The sequence below is a fragment of the Scylla paramamosain genome, unplaced genomic scaffold, assembly GCF_035594125.1.
Source record: "Scylla paramamosain isolate STU-SP2022 unplaced genomic scaffold, ASM3559412v1 Contig38, whole genome shotgun sequence".
Lineage (NCBI taxonomy): Eukaryota > Metazoa > Arthropoda > Malacostraca > Decapoda > Portunidae > Scylla > Scylla paramamosain.
Window position 1 is genome coordinate 35,073 of NW_026973703.1, and position 25,304 is coordinate 60,376.

Here is a 25,304-nt window from a genome sequence, read left to right on the forward strand (position 1 = left end):
AATATACAGAGAGAAGGGGAGGACTGGATAAGTGAAATTGAGGAAATACATAGACTGGGGAAGTATATAGGAGGAGAACAACCAATGAAAGTAAAATTTAGGGCACAAACAACAGCCATGGAAGTGATATTGAATGTGTGGAAACTGGACAAGACAGAGCAATACAGGAAAGTTTGGATAAAGGACATGAATGAGGAGGAGAGACTCAAGGTAAGCGATCTAATAAAAGAAGCAAAGGCAAAAAAATAGAAAAGAACAGAGGAAGAGAAAAAAAAGTTCTATTGGAAGGTAAAAGACAAGAGGCTCAGGAAGTGGTATCTGACAAAAAAAAAAAGAATAGAAAATGTAAATAATGTATGGAAAAATAAAAAGTGGACAGTGGCAAATACAAATATAAATGGTTTAATATCAATGTTGCGAGAATTGAATAATTATATTAAGATAAAGCAGCCCGACATCATGGGTATTACTGAAGTTAAACTAAATGAGACAACAGAAAATATAAGAATTGATAATAGTAATTATAATGTGTGGATAAAACATAGAAATAATAAGAAAGGGGGAGGAGTCATGTTACTTATAAAGAAGAGTATAACAGTGGAAGAGGTTGAAATAGGAGAAGGAATGGCGGAAGTAATTAGAATTAAAACAAAAAGGAAACGAAAAGGAAGAAGAGATTTTGCAGTGGCTTATGTACCCACAGAGACAAATGCATGGACACAAGAGGATTATAAATTATTGTTAAGAGATACTAGTAACCGTTTGGAGAGAATACTGGCAGAGAGTAACAATATAACACTTATGGGTGACTTTAATTGCAAGGAGGTATGCTGGGAAGAGTGGACCATGGATCGGGGAGAAGAGTCATGGGGATATATGCCTCTAAATTTAATAATGACAAATACTATGACCCAGTGGATTGGAGAAAATACAAGATTTGGGGGTAATGAAGCGACATCAAGGCTAGACTTTGTTTACAAAGGAAATGGACATCATTGAAGCAATAAATTATCAGTGCCCACTAGGTAAAAGTGACCATCTGTTAATTGAATTCAGCATAGGCAGTGGTGCAACAGAAAACAGGAATGAAATTTACAAGAATGGGAGATATAATTACAAGAAAGCAGATTTTATCAGGTTGAGGGAATATTTTGCAGAGGCTAAATGGAAACAACTGTTCACGGCAAGCAGTACGCAGGAAAAGTCGGACATATTAATGGAAATTTTTAATGAAGGGGTCAGTAGATATGTACCAAAGATCAAAACAAAGGAAGTGAAAAAGAAAAAAAACTGGTTTAATACGAGATGTATAACAGCAAGAAAAAGAAAAAGAAGCAACATGGAATAGATGGAGAAAAAAGAGGAAGTGAGAAATGGGAAGATTTCAAGAAGGCAAGAAACGAATATATCAGAATCCTGAGAGGTGAAAAAAGGAATTATGAGAAAGATATAGTTAACAAATGGAAAGGTGTGCCGAAGTTATTCTTCAGATATGTGAATGGGAAGATGAAAACAAGTAAACAATAGATAAATTAACAAAAATGACATTACATACGAAGATACACAGTTACAAGCGGAATTAATGAACAAGTGCTTCCAGTCAGTATTTACCAGAGAAAGCAAATTTGAAGGAGAAAGAGCATGGCACAGAGGCAATGTGGTGAGAGAGATACAGGTGGACATAAGTGAAATTAAAAAGATTATGAAAGACTTGGATATAAATAACGCTCAAGGACCAGATGGAATGTCCATCTGGATACTTAAGGAATGTTGTGAACAACTGGCAGAAGGTATACACAATACCATAGTATGTTCTTTTAAGGAAGGAAAAATTCTTCTAGACTGGAAGAGAGCCAATATTGTGCCCATTTTTAAAGGAGGTAATAAAGAAGATCCATTGAATTACAAACCAGTGTCCCTAACAAGTGTGGTGGCAAAAATAGCAGAAAGAATAGTTAAAAACAGATGAATGGAATATTTAGAAGAAACACATACATTGACTGACAGACAATTTGGTTTCAGAAGTGGAAGATCTTGTGTCACGAATTTAGTGGGCTTTTATAGCAGAGCAACTGATATAATTCAAGAGAGAGAGGGTTGGGCAGACTATTTTTATTTAGACCTAAAAAAAAAGCATTTGATAAGGTACCACACCAGAGACTGCTATGGAAAATTCAAAATATAGGGGGTTTGCAAGGAAACACACTGAATTGGATTACAGACTTCTTGAGGGATAGAGAAATGAGAACAGTAATAAAGGGAGAAAAATCAGAATGGTGTAGAGTTACAAGTGGAGTACCACAGGGGGACAATCTTAGCATCATAACGTTTCTGGTTTATGTCAATGATATGATGGATGAAGTTGACAGTTATATAAGTCTGTTTTGCAGATGATGCAAAATTATTGAAAAGAGTGGAAAACAATATGGATTGTGAAATATTACAGAAAGATCTAAAAAAGATATATAAATGGAGTAAGAAATGGGAAATGGAATTCAATGCAAAGAAATGCAAGGTGATGGAATTAGGAAAAGGCAAAAGAAGATTGACAAGTTCCTACACCACAGGAGAAATAGAAATTAAGAAAACCAAAGAATAAAAGACTTGGGAATTACAATAAGTGATAATTTATCACCAGTAAAACATGTAAACAAAATATTTGGGGAAACTTATGAGTTACTAAGAAAAATGAAAGGGACATTTGCTTTTATGGATGAAGAGATGATGAAAAAGTTGATGGAATATGTGATTCAACCAAAATTGGAATATGCCACAATTGTTTGGTCACTCCATAATAAAAAGGGAATAAGGAAAATAGAAAGGATCCAAAGAGCTGCAACCAAACTGGTACCAAGTTTGAGAGATTTAACCTATGAAGAAAGATTAAGGAGATTAAAGCTTCCATCATTACAAGAGAGAAGAGAAAGAGGGGACCTGATAGCCATATACAGAGCTTTAAAGGGTAAGGATCAAGTTGACAAAGAAGACTTATTTGTGTGGGACTCAAGAGCTACAAGAGGACATGGAGTGAAACTGAAGAAAACAGCAAGTAGAAGAGATGTCAAGAAATATATTTCCAAAATAGAAGCATAGAAATATGGAACAACTTAGATGAAACAGTGGTACAATAAAAAAATATTCATGAATTTAAAGTTAAGCTGGATGCTTATAGATATAGAGACAGGACAGCACGAGCATACCTCTTTTTCCTGTAAAACACAACTAGGTAAATACAACTAGGTAAATACACACACACACACACACACACACACACACACACACACACACACACACACACACACACACACACACACACACACACACACACACAGACACACACACACACACACACAAATGGAACATGAAAACTTAACTCAATGCAATAAAAATAGAAATACACAGATAAATACATACTTATACACACTGAAACTGATCTGCCTTGATTGACCAGGAACTCGGTCATCAAAGACCATGTTGCCATGCCTTTTTGTAGTCTTTTTACTGTGCGACACTGAAACACAGGGAGAGAAAAGGAGAGTTAATGGCACTGGCAACAACCATAACAGAAGAGCAGTATTGTAGGACAGGACAGGGAGAGAAGAGGAAATTCAATACTGCTGGCAACAACCATAACAGAAGAAGAATATTGTAGGACACTGAAATAGCAAGAGGAGAAGTTATATTGCAGGCAAGACCATCACAAGGAGAACAGTACAGTTGGGCATTGAAACACAAAGGAGAGATTTTAATTTACACAACAACACAACCCCAGCACAGTCACCTCACCCAGCCACCACTCCCAACACATCACCATCTCACTCTTCCACAGCAGATTTCAGGCAATGAGAGAATTTTCAGCAACGGTACCACTCACAACACACAACACAACACCAGCAGCAGCTCAGTCACCCAACCCACCACTCTCAACACACTCTGACCTTGCTCTTACCCATGTATGTGAGTTCCTTTGAGTCTGTGTCCCAGTAGAAGTCCCCATGAATGTTTGTGGTGAGGTCAGGCAGGGACTCCAGGCTCTCCCTCTCACCCTTGGTCGTCCTGTCAAGTTAGGCAATGCCACATTAGGTCAGGTTAGATCACACACACGGACATGCATAGAAATAGAGGTTTGGGATTAATGAAATGAGGAGATGGGGTTAATAAAAGAAAATGTACAAGATGGAAGCACACGTGTGTGCAGGCACACGCACACACTTAAGCTATGAAGAAAGACTTGAAGAGATGGAATTACCAACACTACAAGAGAGAAGAGAAAGGGGAGACCTTATAACAATGTACAAGTTAGTAAACAATATAGAAAGAATAGGCAGAAATTACTTGTTACCACAGATGAAGGAGGGAGAGAGACAGATGAGGGGGCATATGAAGAGAATAAAGAAGAGTGGATGTTCAAGCGACATCAAGAAATACAGCTTCCCGTACAGAACTATTGAAATCTGGAATGATCTGAAGGAAGAAGTGGTTGTAGCAAACAGTGTACACATGTTTAAACAGAAACTGGATAAATATAGTTATGGAGACAAGACAAAATGAACTTTGGCTTGTGCTCTGTACAATACAACTAGGTAAACACAACTAGGTAAATACACACACACTACAAGAACAGGTGATATAGGCAAAGGAATTTTTTTTTTTTTTTTTTTATGTAGGAAGGACACTGGCCAAGGGCAACAAAAATCTAATAAAAAAAAATGCCCACTGAAATGCCAGTCCCATAAAAGGGTCAAAGCAGTGGTCAAAAATTGGTGGATAAGTGTCTTGAAACCTCCCTCTTGAAGGAATTCAAGTACATCAAGCCAAGGAAAATCTAAGGAGATATAAACACACAGAAAGGAACGAGTGTCTGATTGTAGCACAGAACATAAGAAAACATGGAAAACTGCAAGAAGCCATTAGGTCTATAAGTGGCAGTCCACAGACCCTGTATACAGAGGGTGTCCAAGTTACGAGGTAATGAGTTACGAATGTTCATTGATATGAGCAGTCTACTTGCAAAAAGAAAATGTACTCTTGATAATGTTCCCTTTGCTAACCAAACATTCAAATTTGGCACACAGCACGCTGCTTTGCCACTAACTACGCAGTGCAGCAGCATAGCAGAGGACCGCCTACTGGCCCAGGACACAGGCCCTGTAGCAGTTTATTATGAGACGCTAGTTTAAAATTTAAATTTAATTTAAAAACATATTGTACTGCACCACAGTGAGTCTGCCTTGAGACTCCAAAGTGCACAGACCTCTGCCAGTCTGCTTCTGAGAGGCAAAGAGACAGGAGAGTTGTGCTGCATGGTGTAGAAACCCTGCTCCATTACATTAAGTCCACAAATAGGCAAACAAACCTGTCTTATGGTTTCAGTCAGCCATCTTAATAAATTACATGAAGAAAGGTATGCATAACCTGAGAGGGAGAGTGGAAGAAAGGAAAAATGTACATGAGAGAGAGAGAGAGAGAGAGAGAGAGAGAGAGAGAGAGAGAGAGAGAGAGAGAGAGAGAGAGAGAGAGAGAGAGTTGTATGCCTGGCATATCTGAGTCTTGCATTTGGCAGAAACCTCAAGACTGTCACTTCTTGGTGGTATCACATCACCCATAAGGCAAGGTGCTCTCTCTCTCTCTCCCTCTCTCTCTCTTTCTCTCTCTCTCTCATGGTACCAAGTATCAAGTAAGTAAGCATTACATTGTTTGCAGAACGTATGATTCTTTTTTGGTTCTGAAAAATTATGATGACAAGTTGCGAGGAAAATGACTTACAAGCAGCCTTCCGGAACATATCTTGCTTGTAACTCGAACACCCTCTGTACTACAACTACACACACACACACACACACACACACACACACACACACACACACACACACACACACACACACAAACTCACAGGGACACTTACTCAATTCTGTCAGGTGTCTGGGTGAGTGTGTGTTTCACAAAATAGTAGTCATTTCTTGTCATGAATTTTGTGTTAGTCTTGTATGACATGTTGACGAACTGATGGGGAGAAAAATGGAACCAAAACACAATTAAATCATATGCATAAACCTGTGATAATAATGATTACAGTAAAAATAATAATAACAATAAAAATAATAATAATAATAATATTAATAATAATAATAATAATAATAATAATAATAATAATAATAATAATAATAATAATAAAATAATAATAATCTAATTTTCATCTGAATGCATAAACAACTTAGCATAAAGATAATATTTATTCCATTCTCTGTGTGTGTGTGTGTGTAATAATAATAGTAATAATAATAATAATAAACGGTTTATTATTTAGGCAGTTGACAAACTGAAAATGTACATAGGGGATGGGGAAAAACTTAACATTAATCCTAAAGGTAAGTCTAATCTAGGAGGGAAATACTATTGATTGATGGCTCGCACCATGGTGGGAATCGCACTGAGTCTGTACCGGTCCGTGAGCGGCGCCTTCAGGGGCGTTATTTTGTTGTGGTGTCTGGTGGTACGGACCGGGCGAGGCGCGTTGGGTGGCAGCATGTTTCTGAGACGTGGATGATGCAGTAGTCCCCTCCCAAACTTCTCCAGAGCCTCTCGGTGCCTGGTGGTTATTCTGGACAGACTCAGGTTGGTCAGGGCTTCTTCATAGGTGGTGTATGCAGGGCCAAGGATGACCCTGCACGCCCTTTTCTGCACACTCTCTAGCTGTAGCTGTTGAGTGTGTGTGAGGGAGGAGGACCACGCTGGGGAGGCGTACATGAGTTTGGGGAGGATGAAGGTAAGGTACACCCTCCTTAACTCATCTGTCGGCGTCCCCAGCGACCTGAGTCTGCGCAGCATGTACAGCCTGTAGGTAGCTGATCTCACGGTGCTGGCGACATGCTGCTTCCAGTTCAGCTGGTTGTCCACCGTGACTCCGAGAAGCTTGGCACATTGGACCACCTGGAGGGGGTGAGGGCCCACTGTGAGCCGGGGAGGGGGCACTGGTACAGAGGAGGTACAGAAATGCATCACCACAGTTTTGCTGTGGTTGATGGTCATCCTGCTCTCCTCCGTCCACATCTGCAGTCGCTCCAGAATTGCTTGCAGTGGTGAGTAGTCCGGGTTCTTGGTGGAAACTGGGACGCCCACGGTGCAGTCGTCCACATACTTCCAGCGATGGGGGGTGTCAGTGAGGGCGTCGTTAATGAGGAGGAGGAAGCATAGAGGACCAATCTTGGTCCCCTGGGGGACTCCACATGTCAGCTGTTGGAAATTAGAGACAGAGCCCTGATAGCGAACGGCCTGACGTCTCCCTGTGAGGAAGTCGGCTAGCCACGCTATCAGATTAGGAGGGAGACCCAGACTTACTGCCTTGCTGATGACAACAGTGTGATCAACAAGATCAAAGGCTTTTTTGAAGTCCACAAAAGCAACTGCTAGAGAGGTGTTTCGCTTGTCCAGGTGGCTGTGGATGAATTCAAGGAAGCTGGTCAGGTAATGTGAGGTGGAGGTGGCTTTAATATTTCCGAATTGTCTGATATCCACGGTGTTACAAATTTTGGTGTATGCCCAGTCATATACAAAATCTTCACAAATAAGGCTAGGGATGGAAGTGATAGAGACTGGCCTGAGGTCATTGAGTGACTGTGGACTGGAAGTTTTGGGGATGGGGATGACGTAAGATGTCTTCCAGTCCGCGGGGCAAGAGTGTTGGGAGAGTGAGGCGTTTATTATGGAGCATAGCGGTGTTGCTAGCTCTACAGCAAATTCCTTGTAAATTTTTATAGGAAGGTCAGTGGGTGTGGTGGATCTTGGTTTAAATTTAAGTATTCTCCTAAAAACATCCATCGCATGGACAGTGTGTGGAGGGGAGGGAGCGGGAAGATAGGCAGGAAGCGGAGTGGTGTGGAGGGGAGGAAAGGTTTGACAGATAGCAGCAAAGTGATCGTTCATCTCCTGAGCCGTGAGATTAGCAGGAAGGTGTGAGGTGCAAGGAAGAGATGAAGTGTGCTTTTGTAAGCCTTGTACACAAAGCTTTGATCTTAGCGTACCACTGTCTGTTGTTGGTCAGCTTGAGGTGGTGTATCTTGTCTGGGTAATAGCTTGCCTTTGCATTCTTAATCTCCCTGATTACTCTGTTTCTTAGTTTCCTGTATAGGACCGGGCAGGAGTGGAAAGCCCAGGTCCGCTGACGCATGAGTCTTTTAATGCGGGGCGTCATCCAGGGAGCATCAGATGGGTGCGTTGTAACGCTCTTGGCTGGGAAGTAGTGGTGGAAGGCTTCTGTGGTGGTGGCGACGTAATTTTGCCATTTTAAGTGGACGTCCTCCTCATCCAGCACCTCGGTCCACGGGTGTTGTATCACCCACTGCCCAAACTCCCTCATGGCTGAGTCAGGCATGGGGCGGTGGGTCCTGGTGACAGCTGACCGGGGGGTCGAGGTGGTGGGTGTGGGTGTCCACAGTATGGAGAGGTGGGTGCTCCGTCCCATGGGAGGCAGCGGCTTGGGTGGCGAGTACTGCTGGCCCAGGTCTGTGAGTATAAGGTCGAGGATGGCTTGCTGGTGGGTGGGGAAGTCCACGACCTGGGTGAGGTGTAGCTGGTGTAGGATATCGTTGATATCTAATCTGTTAAAGTCCCCACAGATGACCAGCTTGGCAGCAGGATACCTCACCCTCAGGGCATCAGCAGTGTTGATGATGTGAGCGGTGAGTAACTGTGCTGTGGCGGCTCGTGGGGGGTGGTACACGACGCAAACTATGATGGAGGCCATGTTGCTGGGATGGGAGGGGGGCGTGACTCTCACCCACAGGGCCTCCACACCGGCAGGAATATCAACAGGGAGGTGTGAGGGGCTGAGGGCAGAGCGGCAGAAAACGGCCACTCCCCCCCCCCCTGCGTCCTGACCTGAGGTGATGGTAGAGCTGGTAGTCCTGCATTGTGCACACCTCAGGAACAATCTGCCACGCCTCAGTAACTGCCACAATGTCCGCACAAGTAGATCTCACCGTCACAATCAATTCGTCCATCTTGTTGGCCAGAGACGTTGCATTAAATAAGAGAAGTGAGGGAAGACTATACCACGTTCTTGGCACCTCAAAGTGTTTGTATTCCCTCTTCTCCACCCTGCGGTCTTCTCTGGCACTGGAGGTCACTGGAGTGTGTGTGTGTGTGTGTGTGTGTGTGTGTGTGTGTGTGTGTGTGTGTGTGTGTGTGTGTGTTTGTCAGAGAGAGAAAGTTTATATCCCAGGGACTGCCAGTTGTAGACCTGATGGCTACTTGCAGCTATCCTTGTGTTCTTGTGCTCACATGTCCCCCTTAGCCTCCACCACTCCCCTGTGTTGCTGTGCTCCTCTCCCTTTAGCCTCCACCACACCCAGAACTCACCTGATTAGCATTTTCAAAGTTGAAGTCAAAGGTGGCACCAGTGTAGACAAGCCCCATCCAGCCAGCACCACCAATACGGAACATGAGGTAAGGGATGTGGGTGGCGCCGAAGTCGTTGCTTACCACCAGGTCCTTGCCAAGCAGTGAGGAAGGGCTCGGATTGGTGACGGCCACTCGCAGGAATTTCATGGCCCCTCGGCAAACTGATCCTGGCACCTATAGTGATGACAGACAAAGGAATGGTTATTATTGTTTTTTTGTATGTAAGAAGGGTGCTGGCCAAGGGCAGTAAAAAGAGCAAATAAAAAGGTCCAATGAGGTGCCAGTCTCTAAAGGAAAGGATCAAAAAGATCATTCAAAGTTGGAGGTCAAGTGTCTCAAAACCTCCCTTTTGAAAGAGTTCATGTCATAGAAAGAAGGAAACACAGAAGCAGGCAGGGAATTCCAAAGTTTACCATGAGTTGGTTATTCTGTTGTTGGGGTTAGTACTGGTGATGTTTACTGTGATTAGATATACACATATGCATACACAGATGTATACCTGATGTAAAAGACAGGTAGAAAAGGAGTGATGGGAGTGATAAGACTGCTTATACTATGGGGTGAAATTTGTATTAACAAAAAAAAAAGAAAATAAGGGAAGCTGCAAAAGGCTACCAGACCTACACGTGGCAGTCTCTAAGAAACATACCCATCTATTTCCACCTAACATCATCATGTATAAACTTGTCTAATCTTTTAAAGTTCCCTAATGTAGTGATGTGTACTGTGATTAGATACACACACATGCATATGCGGATGCCTCTTTGATATATAGTACAAGGAGGAAAAGAGATCTATCTATCTGTCTATACACCAGGCTGATAATCCCATACTAGGTGACCCAAAGCACCTCACACTCAAACACACATCATTCACACTCTTAGGCCCATTGACCCCTGGAGAAAAGGCGCAGAAAAAAGATAAAAAGAAAGAAATGGCATCCTAGAAATGACTTAGTATATAAGATAAAGGTACAAGGAAGGGAAGGGAAAACATACAAGTTAATCAGCATTTATCCAGGTACAATAAATAATAAAGAAATACAAGACCAGAAGCATATCAATGAGAGAGAAAAAAATCTCAAAGAAGGAAGGGGAAAATATCTATAAACCCACAAATATATTCTGCCTTATACCTACATTCTTGGTGACAGAGAATGCTGCTTCTTGAGTGCAGGAATCAGTTGGTAAGATGCCCATTGTGGGAACAACATTCGCCTCCGGTTCGCCCGTCAGAGAGCCATCAGCGTCTATCCAGATTGTCTCGTGTTCCCACTGAAACCTGATCTGATGTGGGAGACAGAATGGTGTCTGTGTCAAGGAGCAACAAAGTATTCTTGAATACTTTGCTCTGCCATCAGGTTTATTTTCAAGGTGATTAGTCACGTTTTCATGGGTCTTCTTTACTATAATGCTGTAGAACCATTGCTTTTCTAGTGATAGTTTAACAGGGAATTCACCATCATCACTGGGAAAAAAACATCCATGAGAATCTATATATGCAGCCCTTGAAAACAGTCATTACAAGAGTTACTGGTGTTTGTAAATGTTTTCAAGATTCTCATCAGTTTAATGATGATTCTGCATTAAAAAAGTTCTTATGAGTTATTTGTGAGTTTTTAAGTGTTTCCATGCATATAAGACTAGTTTAACAATGGTTCACCATCAGTAATAGAAGAAACACTCATAAGAACTTCAGTAATCATGGTTGTGGCTTCAGAAAATTGTCCTGATGGGAGAACAAAGCATTGCAAAATAAGTGCATATATGGCAAAAACTGAGGAGATACAGAGAGTCATCCTGAAGAAGAGATGTTTTTCCTTACCTTGTTGGGTGAATTCTCAAAGGCCAGACCCTTAACCTGTGCCCTGTAGCCTCCCTGGTAGTTCCTGCACTGAGAACAGCCAGACAGTGCAGCACTTCCACCCTCATCAAAGTTAACAAATGTGACATTGGAGATACTAAAGATCTGGGTCTTGGGCGCCACAATACCACTGGTTCCTGAGGTGCAGGCACTGGAGTTGAGGGCCGAGTGACACACCACCAGGGAATTGAAGATGCCTGCACAAAACAGTGTGAATAAAAGATTGTCTCATGATCCTACAAAAACTTAATCTGGAGACAAAATGGTGTTTGTGTCACCACCAGGGAATTGAAGATGCCTGCACAAAACAGCATGAATAAAAGATTGTCTCATGATCCTACAAAAACTTAATCTGGAGACAAAATGGTGTTTGTGTCAGAGTAGCTTGGTGTGCATTCTAAAAGGTCTGCTCTCTCATCAGGTCTGTTTTCAAGGCGATTATTCAGGTTTTCATGTTTTTTCTTTATTTTCTCTTTTTTTCACAACTGATGCTGTAGAAGCCTTCCACAGCATCATTATTTCAGTGATAGTTTAACAGAAATTCATCATCATCACTGGGAAAAAACATCCCTGAGAGTTCAAACTCAACACATATAGCCTTTGAAAATAGCCCTTATGAGAGCTATTAGTGTTTCAAAGTGTGTTTTCATGATTCCAGTGATAGTTTAGCAGGAATTCAGCATCATCAATGGAAAAATGAGGCCCATGAAAGTTCAATTAATCACACATGTGACCTTTGAAAATCCTTAAGAGAGTTGCTGGTGTGTGAAATGGTTACTGTACTTAAAGATGCTGTTATAGAAGGTACCTGTAGAAAACCTAACTGAACATAACCTAACCTACCCAAGTTTATGTCATTATATAATTCAGTGTACTTATATTAACTGCTGCTGTTGTTTTTGCTATAACAGTTATTTAAAGATCTGTGTGGTATGTTATTTATGTTCCCTCCAAAAGCTGTGCAAGATATAGGGAAGGAAGAAATGGAATCAAGCATCTTAACTAACATTGCAATTTAACTCATCACTTGCATATCCTGCTTTTCTTAACCACAATTTCCTCATCAGGCAGGGAGCTCAACCAGGCCTCACTACCTCTCACTAATTCACTCGCATATCCTGCTTCTCTTAACCACAACTTTCTCATCAGTCAGGGAACTCAACAAGGCCTCACTACCTCTCACTAATTCACTTGCATACTCTGCTTCTCTTAACCATAATTTTTTCATCAGTCAGGGAGCTCAACAAGGCCTCAAGGGGTCCTTGAGTTATGATGGAGTTCCATTCCTATAAACCGATTTTCAGCATAGGTTTGAACTGGTACCTACATTATGTCACTCACCTATGCTAATGTTATAGTAAAGTCATATTCTAGTTTATAAAAACATAACTACTGTACCTGTAAAAGAAACACATCAGGACATACAGTAAAAAAAATAAATAAATAAATAAAAAATAAATAAATCAGTAAAAAGGACAAAGGGGAATGTACAGGGACAAGCACTGCCAGTTTAACTACCAAGAGGCAGAAGTCGAGATCATTGTAAACTGAGGACTCCCTATACCTCTCACTCCTCCCAGTCACCATCCCCCTTCACCCCATCACCACCCAGTGACTCACCAGGGCTGTCATCCTGTCCGAACCCTCCCTTCACAGACACCATCTCCATGCCAGCCTGTTGGTTATCAAGCATCACAAAGTTGTGGAACTGCAGCTTAGTGCCAGATACTGCCTCGGCACCCCGCTCACAGTGCCACGCGGTGAAGCTTTCCCACTTGGCCACCTGCAGGAATTTTGTTTTTCTTTTTCTTTTCTTTTATTTTTTCTGTGTGTGTGTGTGTAAGTGGACAGTGGCCAAGGGCAACAGGTGAAAAAAGGCCACTGAGGTGCAGGCTCAAAAGAATGGTCAAAAGGCTCATCCAAAAGTGGAAGATTTTTATTTATTTATTTATTTATTTTTTTTTTTATTGTCCTTACTACTGGGATTTTTATTTCTTGGTAACAGTTCACTAAGCCACAAGACTGTTCCTTTCCAGTGAGGGGTTGATGGGGCTACGTGTGTGAGTGTGTGTGTGTGCGCATGTGTGTGTGTGTGTGTGTGTGTGTGTGTGTGTGTGTGTGTGTGTGTGTGTGTGTGTGTGTGTGTGTGTGTGTGTGTGTGTGTGTGTGTGTTGCTTTGCCTGGACCATCCTGTGTGGTATCGTAATATTTTGTAATAGTAAGCTCTGTTTCATCAAGTGTATCAGTAATTAGGCAGGTGAGGCTACAGGAGCATAGTTCATAATAGTAAGCTCTGTTTCATCAAGTGTATCAGTAATTAGGCAAGGTAATTAGGGTACAGGAGCATGGTAGCACTGCCACTGACTCATGTACTAAATCACTGACTGGTCTATGAATTTCTATATGACTTTGAAATGTTAGCAAACTTCTGTATTTCTACCAGAACCATAATTTGAATTGTATGGGTTTTGACGGAAATACATCAATCTGCTGCACATTTCAAGACAAGATGGGAATTTGCTGACTGATCAGTGAGTGAGAGCTTTGGTCAGTTACAGTGTTATCATGTTCCTGTGTCCTGAATTACTAAGACACACCTAATGACAGAGTGTAGCAGTATTGCCCATCATTATACACACACACAGATCATATACACATGAATGGATACGTATTTAGTGATGCGTGACACAGACTTACCACATCCCTGCCTCCACAGATGTCGGACTTTGGGTGATATCCTGGATTGGAGAACACCCACAGACCATACCTGGAACAGAGGCCAGTGTTGTCATCAAATGTCCCAATGTCCCAGATGGATAGCCAGAAAACAGATTAACTTTTATCCTTCTGTATTATGATCCTCTCTCTCTCTCTCTCTCTCTCTCTCTCTCTCTCTCTCTCTCTCTCTCTCTCTCTCTCTCTCTCTCTCTCTCTCTCTCTCTCTCTCTCTCTCTCTATTCCACCCATCATGTAAACTTCAAGCCAGCACAGAACACACAGCATAACAATAACACTCATGCACACATACACACATCCTCTCTCTCTCTCTCTCTCTCTCTCTCTCTCTCTCTCTCTCTCTCTCTCTCTCTCTCTCTCTCTCTCTCTCTCTCTCTCTCTCTCTCTCTCACCCAACACACACACACACACACACACACCCTCTCTCTCTCTCTCTCTCTCTCTCTCTCTCTCTCTCTCTCTCTCTCTCTCTCTCTCTCTCTCTCTCTCTCTCTCCTACCCAGCCAACACACAATCACAAACACACACACACACACACCTTCCCATGGAATGTGCAGTGTTATTGAAGAAGAGTCCCATCTGTTCAGTGTTCTGGCAGTAGATGTTGGTGGTGGATGGGCCCGAGGGGTGGTGGTCCAGCCTGTACCAGTAACCAAAGTGTGTTCCACTGGCAGCTGCATTGTGACGGAAAATGTTGTTTGGGTTCACCACCTGATGGATGAGCGAAACAGTGGATCAGTGAGTAAGCGGTTTGTGGAAAATTGCAGGAGTTATGAGTGTGTGACTGGAGTGGGAGGTGGTTCTCAGAGTGGCTTGTGGAGACTTTGAGAGTTTTGAGTGTGTGGAAGATTCTCTCTCTCTCTCTCTCTCTCTCTCTCTCTCTCTCTCTCTCTCTCTCTCTCTCTCTCTCTCTCTCTCTCTCTCTCTCTCTCTCTCTCTCTCACACATTCTTCCATCTAATTGATTTTTACTGAAAGAGGAGCACTGGTCAAGGGCAACAAAAGGAAGAAATATACCCACTGAGGTGTCAGTCCCTAAAGGAAAGAGGCCAATGGATCATCCAAAACTTGAAGCCTCCCTCTTGAAGGAGTTCAAGTTATTGGACTGAAGAAATACAGAAGCAGGCAGTGAGTTCCAGGGTTTACGAGATAAAGGGATGAATGATTGAGAATACTGGTTAATTCTTGCATTAGAGAGGTGGATAGAATAGGGGTGAGAGAAAGTAGAAGACATCCCTTACTTGTTCTCCCTCCTCCCACCTTTTCCCTCCCTGCTTCCTTCCCCTATACACGCACACATGTACACACACACACACACACACACACACACACACACACACACACACACACAAAAGATGTGGTTGAAGCAGAGCATTGTACACATAATTAAAGAGAAATCGTGCAAACATAGATATGGAAACAGGACAAAAGAGCTTGCTTGGACCCTGTGCAGTACAACTTGTTAAATACAACTAAATAATCACATACACACACCCACCCAGAATGAGGAGCGTGTCACATCCACATTAAGAAGGGAAGAGGAGGTCCTGGTGTAGACTGCAAGGTTGTACTGCACCACATTGTTCTGCTCCACCCCATCCTCTGTGAAGATAGCGTGACCCATGTTGTTGTACGCCACATTATGCTCCACCAGCAGGTTGTTTGTTGCGTGCATTGTCACTGCGCGGTTGTAGGTGTGGTGGATGGAGCACCCGCGGATGTACGAACCACCCATGTCCCCAGCCAGGTGGAAGTGGAGTGGGTACCGCCCAAGTTGGAATGCCTGGGTGGAAATTTGGCAAGTGTGTATGTGTGTGGATTACAATGGATGTGGTGTGTTATTGTGCTTGCCTGAAGTGGAGGTGATGTTACTGTGCCTGTTTGAAGTGGAGGTGGAGGGATATTTTGATGTGTGAATGAATTAGGGTGGATGTGGAGGTGATACTAATGTGTCTCTCTCAAGTGGAAGTACAACACATATTGCTCAGATTACTACATGTGACATTACTACTACTACTACTACTACTACTACTACTACTACTACTACCATTACCACTGCCACAACACACATGACCTGACCCAGATTGGCCCAGCAGGACCCAGCCTCTCACAGCCTCACCTGACCAGCTTTGGTCACCTCCACGTACTCAATGCGTCCCATCACCAAGTCCAGGTCAGGGAACTTTCCAGACAGTATCACGGTGGCGCCAAATTGGTCACCGCCAATCTCGTCTCCATGTCGACCATTGAAACATGACTGGGTGGCGTGCTGGTCTGGGATGGTAAAGAGAAGAGAGACATGTTGGTGTGTGGCAGTGAACAGAGAGAGAAGAATGCATTGAGAGAAAGAAAAAGAGAGATGTATTCTCATGTTTCTGCATCTTATCTCAGCCACTTCTATCAGGTCCTGGTGAAAGTTACTGGGATTTTCCAGGATGTTTTCATTATAGTAGTGAAAGGTTAGCAAGGATTCTATGCCTTTATTAGATCTGGGGAAAACTATTGTTGTTTTCAAGGATATTTTCACAATCTAACATGGATTCTATGCCATTAACTGAGTGTGGTGGAAACTGTTGTGGTTTTCAAGGATGTTTTCCTGATTGTAATGAGGTTAACAAGGATTATATACTGTTAATAGATTTTGGTGGAAAGTATTGTGGCTTTCAAGAGTTCTTTCATAACTGTAATCATAAATGAACAAGATTCTACACCATTAACAGATTCTGAGGGAAAGTATTGTGACTTAAGCGTGGTGAATCCTTTAAGATTCAGATCTGCACCATCACACACCATTGCTACTATTCACAACCACTACTATACACCTTGAGAACCTGCACCAGAATGGCAGTAAGTCACCAAACTCACCAGAACTGAATGAACTCACACCTACACACTACTACTACTACTACTACTACTACTCCTTACGGCCCACACACAACACACCTTCAGAATCTGCAACAGAACAGCAATAAGTCACTCACCAGAAGTCAATGAACTCAGACCTACACACTATTCTTCCTCCTCACAGCCTTTCATAGCCTATATACAGCACAGAACAACACCACAACACCAAACTCACCAGGCCTAAAAGCAGTGTCACAGCCCTCAATAGCCACACTGAAGTCGGTGCCAACATTTCCCTGGATCTTGACATTGTGGGTGAGGAGTCCCACCTCTGCACGTGTCTCCACTGTGTGTCCCCCAAGAGTCTGGGTGACGGAGAGGTGGGTGTGCTCCAGTGCCTCTGTCAGTGTGACCTCCAGGCCGTCCTCAGAGACTGATGCGATGGTCCTCACCTCGTTCTCCTTCATGTAGAACCTGTGGAGGGATGAAGGGGGTGAGAGGGAGAGGGAGAGAGGGGTGGTTTGGGAGATGAATGGGTAGTGAGAGAGAGAGAGAGAGAGAGAGAGAGAGAGAGAGAGAGAGAGAGAGAGAGAGAGAGAGAGAGAGAGAGAGAGAGAGAGAGAGAGAGAGAGAGAGAGAGAGAGAGAGAGAGAGAGAGATTTGCACATGAATGTTCCTTTACCTATTCTCTGTGGTGGCAATAACAACCTGGTCACCCTGCCTCAAGGTGACGGGCAGGGACAGGGTGAGGTTGGTGTCCCCAAGGGAGGCCGTGTGTGCCAGGTGGGTCCAGGTGATGGGGACGTGACGGCCATGAAGGTCCAGCGTCCCATCACGCACCGCCAATACCTGTGGGATGGGTCAGGGTAGGTGGTAAAGGGGTTTGGTTAGGTTATGTGGAAGAAATCCAGTCTTTTATGTTGTTATTTTTATTGTTGTTCTCTCTCTCTCTCTCTCTCTCTCTCTCTCTCTCTCTCTCTCTCTCTCTCTCTCTCTCTCTCTCTCTCTCTCTCTCTCTCTCTCTCTGCACAGTGGGATGGAGTCTAGTCTTTCATTTTGATGGTTTGTATTGTTGTGGTCTGTCTGTCTGTCTGTCTGTCAAGGAATCTAGTCTTATACTCTGCTGGTTTGTATTGTTGTGGTCTGTCTGTGTCTGTCTGTCTGTCAAAGAATCTAGTCTTATATTCTGCTGGTTTATATTGTTGTGATCTATCTGTCAGACAAAACATACAGACAGATCACAACAATACAAACCAACAGAATGAAAGCCTAGATTCCTTGAAAAACAAGCAGACACACAGACAGACAGATAGACAGACTCATCCTCCTCACCACTACAATCATGGATGCATCTTGATAACCAGACCAACCTCCACCAGAATCCATGAAAGGCATAGAATCCTGGTTAAATCCTTCTCTCTCCCTTTGCCTCTCACCTTGGCATCCTCTCTCTCTCCCTCTCCCCATGGCACCCCCACACTCTCCCTCAGCCTCTCACCTTGGCACCATACAAGGGCAGCTCAGTGGAGTGTGTGTTGCTGTGCAGTTCAATGACGGCCTCACCAGGGAAAGGCTGATCCTCCGACCCAATACTGAGAGAGCCACCACCAACGATCAAAATATACTCTGCCCGCAACACCAGCTCCTCCACAATCTCCACATCAAACACCATGTGGCCGCCCTGGATCAGCAACATCTTCAGCACTGGTGTTGACTGGTCCAGCAGCAGTGTCTTGCCCTGAGTCACCACCACCAGCTGCCCCTGTGATGGTGGCGGTTCGCTGCCCCAAGTGAATGGTGAACTCCAGAGGTCGATGTAGGAAAAGATTCCACTATTGTTCTGCTGTGGAGATGAGGGGTGAGAGGTGAGGGGTGAGGTGGGTGAAGGAGGAGAATGAGATGAGGGTGCTGAGTGGTGAATTTTAGAGGTGAGGGATCAATGATGAGGGGTGAGGGAGGAAAGGTGAGGGGTGAAGGGGTCAGATGGGATAGAGGGATAGAAAAAGGAAGGTAAGTTAAGAAAGGAAAGGAGAAAATGAGGCTAAAAGGATGAAACAGGAGATGAAGAAATTATAAACACAAAAATTAATAAAAGACATCAAATTAAGCAAGAAAACAGAAGGAAAAAGAGCAAAACACTTTCACCAAACAAAAGAACACATAAACACTCACAGCTGCTGCCAAGCCTTTCCCAGGGGCAGTGACCTTGACCTGGAATTGACCCGACCCTTGGTGAGCCTCAGTGATGCAGGTGATGCTGGTCGGACCCTCTTGGGTCACCTTGCACTCTGACCCACCAATGGTCACCTTATTGCCGCTCAACCTAGGGAGGATAAGGTCTAAGTTAGGCAAGGTCAAGTCAGATCATTATGTTGCCGTTTGACCTGAGGAGGTAGTGGCTGGGTTAGACAAGGTTAAGTCAGGTCACTATGTTGTCACTTGTCTTAAGGTTAGGCAAGGTTAGGTCAGGTCACTGCAATACTGCTTGACCTGAGGGGGCAGTGATCAGGTTAAGCAAGGTTATATGGCAGAAAATACAGCATGCATACAGACAGACAGACAGGCAGGCAGAGAAGCACAGACACCCAGAAGTCACACAAACACCAGGCACTGTGGTACTTACCCAAAGCCAGTGCCAGTGAGGGTGAGGGAGGTGCCGCCAGCAGTGCCACCTCGCTGGGGCTCCAGGCCAGTGAGGGAGAGTGTGAGAGCCAGTTGGTAAGTGAAGCCACCCAGCAGACTGGCAGACAAACCATTCGGGCTGCTCACCACCACATCACATGTCACATCCGCCTCACCTGGACCATGTAGATGGATAGATGGATGGATGGTTGGATTGAGGGATGGATAAATTGATGGATGGATGGATAGATAAATTAATTGATTAATTGACAGATAGATAGATAGAGATAGATAAATAAATTGATAGATTTATAGTTTATTGACAGATGGATGAACAGATTGATAGTTAACTGACAGATAGAAAAGCAGATTGATAGTTTATTGATCATCACACACACACACACACACACACACACACACACATAGACAAATAAAAGGAAGGTTTAGTTAACAGATTCAGTTATACAGACAGACTGATTGATAGATAGATAGGTAGGTAGGTAGACAAACAGGTAGACATACTGTAGATAGATAGATAGATAGATAGATAGATAGATAGATAGATACATAGATAGATAGGTAGGTAAATAGATTAATAGATAGGTAAATAGGTACAGATAGATAATTTATTCATAGAGATAATTTACTGACCACCACACACACACACACACACACACACACACACACACACACACACACACACACAGAGACAAATAAAGGAAGGATTAGTTATATTGTCATTATTATCATTATCAATGAATTATCATAATACTACTAATGATAATAATACTGCTATTATCATGAATAACAGTAATAATGACACTACTACCACTACCACCACCACCACTACTCACTGTGGGGCAGGGCTGGTGCCACACAGGTTATGGCTGTGGTGCTGTCGCTGCTCACAAGGTCACAGGGCAGGTCACACAAGGTCACCAAGGGGTGACCAGGGGTGCATTATACGGGAAGTTTCTCTCTAACCCTGCACCCCCGTTTGTTTGGGGCAGTCCATCAGCAGGAAGCAGCAAAAATGGCCGCCCACAGCACTCTTCTTAGCATAAGAGCTCACTGATGACCCTGTACTTGACATTGTGGACATTATTTATAGAAGAAATGAAGTTTTAAGGAGGCAAGAGGAGGAGAGAGAAGAGAGCCCACAGAGTCCTATGAGAGTCAGGGATTATGCTTGTTTATCAAAAGTAGTTTGTGTTACATATGTGGTCAAGGTGTCGCGATTCTACCACTCCAAAGTTGTTTTTTTTTTTTTTCGTTAGACTCCCTCCAAACTAAGCCTTGAGGCCAGCATGCATGCTCTGGCTGGCCTGTCCAGTGGCCTGAACAGGCTGGCCCCACAAAAAAGTTACTCATACAGGAATCAGGCCACCTGAAGGGCCACACTCAGTTCTGCTTAGTGCCCAGACACTGTTGTGGAAGGTTGGCAGGCTGGCTGCTCTGCTCCACGCTGATGAACTGGAATGGCTGGCTCTGGCTCTGCCTCTGGCCTTGGCTACATTAATTATGACATTATCAACCTGTTGGCTTCATTAAGGGATAATCCCATCCTATGCCCCTATAATTTCATTTGGGCCAACAGCAAGCTCTGATGTGTGAAAGCAGTGAGTGCAGGCTGTGTATTGAGAACAACAAACACACTTCTTGCCGCTACATCACAGACTGTGTTAAAGCACAACAATTCTGAAGAACTGGTGTGAGTGACATGCCCTCCATGGTGGAACACTTGGTTGACCTGTGAGTCTTGAGGTAAGTGAAGACTGCTGACCCAAAATTCCTACAAGCTAGATAATGAACAAAGTGAGCACTAACATTATGTTGTCATTGTTATTATTATTGTCACTATAATTATTAGGTAGTATTATTACTATCAATATTAGTAGTATTAGTATCACTGTCATTATTATTACTATCATCATTCATCTTATTTGTTGTTGTCTCAAAGACCCATTCTATTTCATCGCAACATTCATTTACAATACTTCCAAACTGGGGGCCACCTCACGTGCAGTGTCTTAACAACAGTCCTTTGTTGAACTTTTTTCATGTAAGAGGGACACGGGCCAATGGCAACAAAAACCCAATTTAAAAAAAAACCCACCGAGATGCAAGTCCCCAAACAGGGTCCAAAGCGGTGATAAAAAATTGAAGGATAAGTGTGTTGAAACTTCCCTCTTGAAGGAGTTCAAGTCACAGGAAGGTGGAAATACAGAAGCAGGTAGGGAGTTCCAGAGTTTACCAGAGACAGGGATGAATGATAAGATTACTGGTTAACTCTTGCATTAGAGAGGTGGACAGAGTAGGAGTGAGAAAAAGAAGGTCTTGTGCAGCAAGGCTGCAGTAGGAGGGGAGGCATGCAGCTAGCAAGATGAGAAGAACAGTTAGCATGAAAATGGTGATAGAAGATAGCAAGAGATGCAACATTGCAGCAGTGAGTAAGAGGCTGAAGACAGTCAGTTATTGAGGAGTTGATGAGACAAAAAGCTTTTGATTCAACCCTGTCTAGAAGAGCATAATCCATAGAAAGGCATAATCCATACATGGATGGATAGGGCCTCTGTACAGAGCAGCTGGAAGGGTGAGAAAAACTGGCTATGTCTCAGAACGCCTAACTTCATAGAGGCTGTTTTAGCTAGGGATGAGATGTGAAGATTCCAGTCTAGATTATAAGAAAAGGACAGACCGAGGATGTTCAATGTAGGAGAGGGGAACAGTTATGTGCCATTGACGAAGATGGGATATTTGTCTGGAAGGTTGTGTTGAGTTGGTAGATGGAAGAATTGAGTTTTTGAGGCATTGAACAATACTAAGTTTGCTCTGTCACAATCAGAAATTTCAGAGAAATCAGACGACAGGTGTTCTGTGGTTTCCTTTTGTGACCTGTTTACTTCCTGAAGGGTTGGACATCTATGAAAAGACGTGTAAAAGTGCAGGGTGGTATCATCATCATACGAGTGGATAGGACGAGAAGTTTGGTTTAGAAGATCATTGATGAATAATAGGAAGAGAATATGTGATAGGACAGAACCCTGAGGAACACCACTGTTAATAGATTTAGAAGAACAGTGACCATCAGCAGCAACAGAACGGTCAGGAAGGAAACTTAAGATGAAGTTGCTGAGAAAAGGATAGAAGCCGTAGGAGGGCAGTTTGGAAATCAAAGCTTTGTGTCAGACTCTATCAAAAGCTTTTGATATGTCTAAGGCAACAGCAAAAGTTTCTCTAAAATCTCTAAAAGAGATGACCAAGACTCAATAAGAAAAGCCAGAAGAAGTAGAGCAGCCTTGACAGAACCAATACTGGCGATCAGATAGAAAGTTGTGAAGTGAAAGATGTTTAAGAATCTTCCTGTTGAGGAAAGATTAAAAAATTTTAGATAGGCAGGAAATTAAAGCAATAGGATGGTAGTTTGAGGGATTAGAACGGTCACCCTTTTTAGGAACATGCTGAATGTAGGCAAACTTCCAGCAAGAAGGAGAGGTAGATGTTGACAGATGGAGTTGAAAGAGTTTGACTAGTCAAGGTGCAAGCACGGAGGCACGGTTTCAGAGAACAATAGGAGGGACCCCATCAGGTCCATAAGCCTTCTGAGGGTTTAGGCCAGTGAAGGCATGGAAAACATCGTTGTGAAGAATTTTAATAGGTAACACAAAGTAGTCAGAAGGTGGAGGAGAGGGAGGAACAGGCACTGAATCATTCAAGGTAGAGTTTTTAGCAAAGGTTTGAGGAAATAGTTCAGCTTTAGAAATAGATGAGATCAGAGTGGTGCCATCTGGTTGAAATAAAAGAGAGAAAGATGAAGAAACAAAGTTATAGGAGATGTGTTTGGTTAGGTGCCAGAAGTCATGAGGGGAGTTAGATCTTGAAAAATTTTGACACTTTCTATTTACGAAGGAGTTTTTGGCTTGTTGGAGAAAAGACTTTGCATGGTTCCAGGCAGAAATATAAAGTGCATGAGATTCTGGTGATGGAAGGCTCAAGTACCTTTTGTTACCCATCTCTCTATCATGTATAGCACAAGAACAGGCTGTGTTAAACCAAGGTTTGGAAGGTTTAGGTCGAGAAAAAGAGAGAGGAATGTACGCTTTCATGCCAGATACTATCACCTCTGTTATGTACTCAGCACACAGAGACAGTCTGTGACATGGAAGCAGTAGTCATTCCAAGGAAAATCATCAAAACACCTCCTCAGGCCCCCTAACTAGCAGAAGCAAAATGTCAGAGGCACCTCTGCTTAGGGGGATCCTGAGGAGGGATTGGAGCAATAGGATGAGATACAGAAGTGAGATTGTGATCAGAGGAGCCCAACAGAAAAGATAGGGTAACAGCATAAGCAGATGGATTAGAAGTCAGGAAAAGGTCAAGAATGTTGGGCATATCTCCAAGACAGTCAGGAATACAAGTAGGATGTTGCTCTAGGTCGTGGAGAATGGTAAAGTTGAAGGCTAGTTCACCAGGATGGTCAGTGAAAGGAGAGGAAAGCCAAAGCTGGTGGTGAACATTGAAGTCTCCAAGAATGGAGATCTCTGCAAAAGGGAAGAGAGTCAGAATGTGCTCCACTTTGGAAGTTAGTCAAAGAATTTCTTATAGTCAGAGAAGTTAGATGAGAGGTATACAGCACAGATAAATTTAGTTTGAATGACTCTGTGGTTGAAGCCAGATGGTGGAAAATTCAGAAGATTCAAGAGTGTGGCAATTCACCTAGTGAAGACTGAACTGTCTTTGCCAACACAAAGACCCAGCTCAGGAGTGATCCTACGCCACCTGCAACATCAAGATCTGAGGTCACTGGGTAAATGAGGTGGTGGGGGTGCTGGCCAACACAATCACTTTGAACATGATGATAAATATTTGTTCTCATTGAAATTAGTGAACATATTTAATAATGATAATATTAATAATGCATTACTGTTATTATTATTATTATTATCATCATCATCATTATCATCATCATCATTATCATCATTATTATTATTATTATATTATATTATTATCATTATTATTATTATTATTATCATTATTATTATTATTATTATTATTATTATTATTATTATCAGTTGTAGTAGTAGTAGCATCATTATTATTACTATTATCATTATTATTATTATTATTATTATTATTATTATTATTATTATTATTATTATTATTATAAACAAAACACCAGTGATACAGAAGATGTGTGTGTTTGTGTGTGTGTGTGTGTGTGTGTGTGTGTGTGTGTGTGTGTGTGGTGAAGTGGGGTGCATGGCATCAAGACTCACGTGACAGAGAGAAGCATGGGGGTGACGGCTGCAGCGTAGATGAATGCTTTGGCAGCCATCACATTCTCACTGCAGGCCACACTGACCACCACCGCTGCCTCCCCCTCAATGCCAGGTGGCAGGCGGCAGGAGATGGTGTTGGCACTCTCCTGCAGCATGGGGCACTCAGCACCACCAACCACCACCATCATGTACCCGGGAATGAACCCCGAGCTGTTCCCCACCAGCACCGCACCTCCGTTGATGCTGCCGGACTGAGGTGTTAGGGCAGAGGCCACGGGCAGGGTAGTGGAGGTCACCTTGTTGCCCATAACTGCCCTAGCCCCAGCCATGGTCACCATGGGTCTGTAGGAGCCTGCGGACAGGCCGGCTGCTGTGCAGGACACTTTGGTGGGGGTGAGAGAGGTGATGGTGCAGGAGTAGGAGGTGGGATGGTCCTCTGTTGAGTGACTCTGTTGTGGGTGTCTCTCCTGGGGGTTGTGGTCCAGTATGTGGGGAAGAGGGCCAATGCCAGCCATGCGCCAGGCACCCAGCTGCACCGTCTCCTCAAAGGTGGCTGCCCCGG

The 25,304-nt window shown here is 43.2% G+C and overlaps 1 protein-coding gene across 8 annotated transcripts in view; it reads right to left on the bottom strand.

Annotated features, from left to right (window-relative positions):
* LOC135097966 (fibrocystin-L-like) overlaps positions 1–24,453 on the bottom strand; it is a 43,675-nt gene extending 19,222 nt beyond the window's left edge. For 2 of the 8 annotated variants that reach the window (XR_010266383.1, XM_064000105.1), the window contains exons 1-17: positions 20,318–24,443; positions 19,465–19,639; positions 19,014–19,164; positions 18,340–18,684; positions 17,524–17,690; positions 17,077–17,315; positions 16,117–16,271; positions 15,496–15,780; positions 14,537–14,709; positions 13,960–14,029; positions 12,883–13,045; positions 11,224–11,459; positions 10,539–10,685; positions 9,358–9,573; positions 5,906–6,003; positions 3,950–4,056; positions 3,415–3,511 (exon numbers count right to left, since the gene is read on the bottom strand). Coding sequence is in view for 2 of the 8 variants with exons in the window: in XM_064000105.1 (XP_063856175.1) it covers positions 3,415–3,511; positions 3,950–4,056; positions 5,906–6,003; positions 9,358–9,573; positions 10,539–10,685; positions 11,224–11,459; positions 12,883–13,045; positions 13,960–14,029; positions 14,537–14,709; positions 15,496–15,780; positions 16,117–16,271; positions 17,077–17,315; positions 17,524–17,690; positions 18,340–18,537 (2,351 nt within the window). In the remaining 6 variants the exon portion in view is untranslated. Of the gene's footprint in view, positions 1–3,414; positions 3,512–3,949; positions 4,057–5,905; positions 6,004–9,357; positions 9,574–10,538; positions 10,686–11,223; positions 11,460–12,882; positions 13,046–13,959; positions 14,030–14,536; positions 14,710–15,495; positions 15,781–16,116; positions 16,272–17,076; positions 17,316–17,523; positions 17,691–18,339; positions 18,685–19,013; positions 19,165–19,464; positions 19,640–20,317 lie in introns of those variants that run through there. The other 6 variants (XR_010266384.1, XR_010266385.1, XR_010266387.1 and 3 more) reach the window with 6 other exon arrangements.
* Between the last annotated feature and the right edge of the window lie 851 nt (positions 24,454–25,304).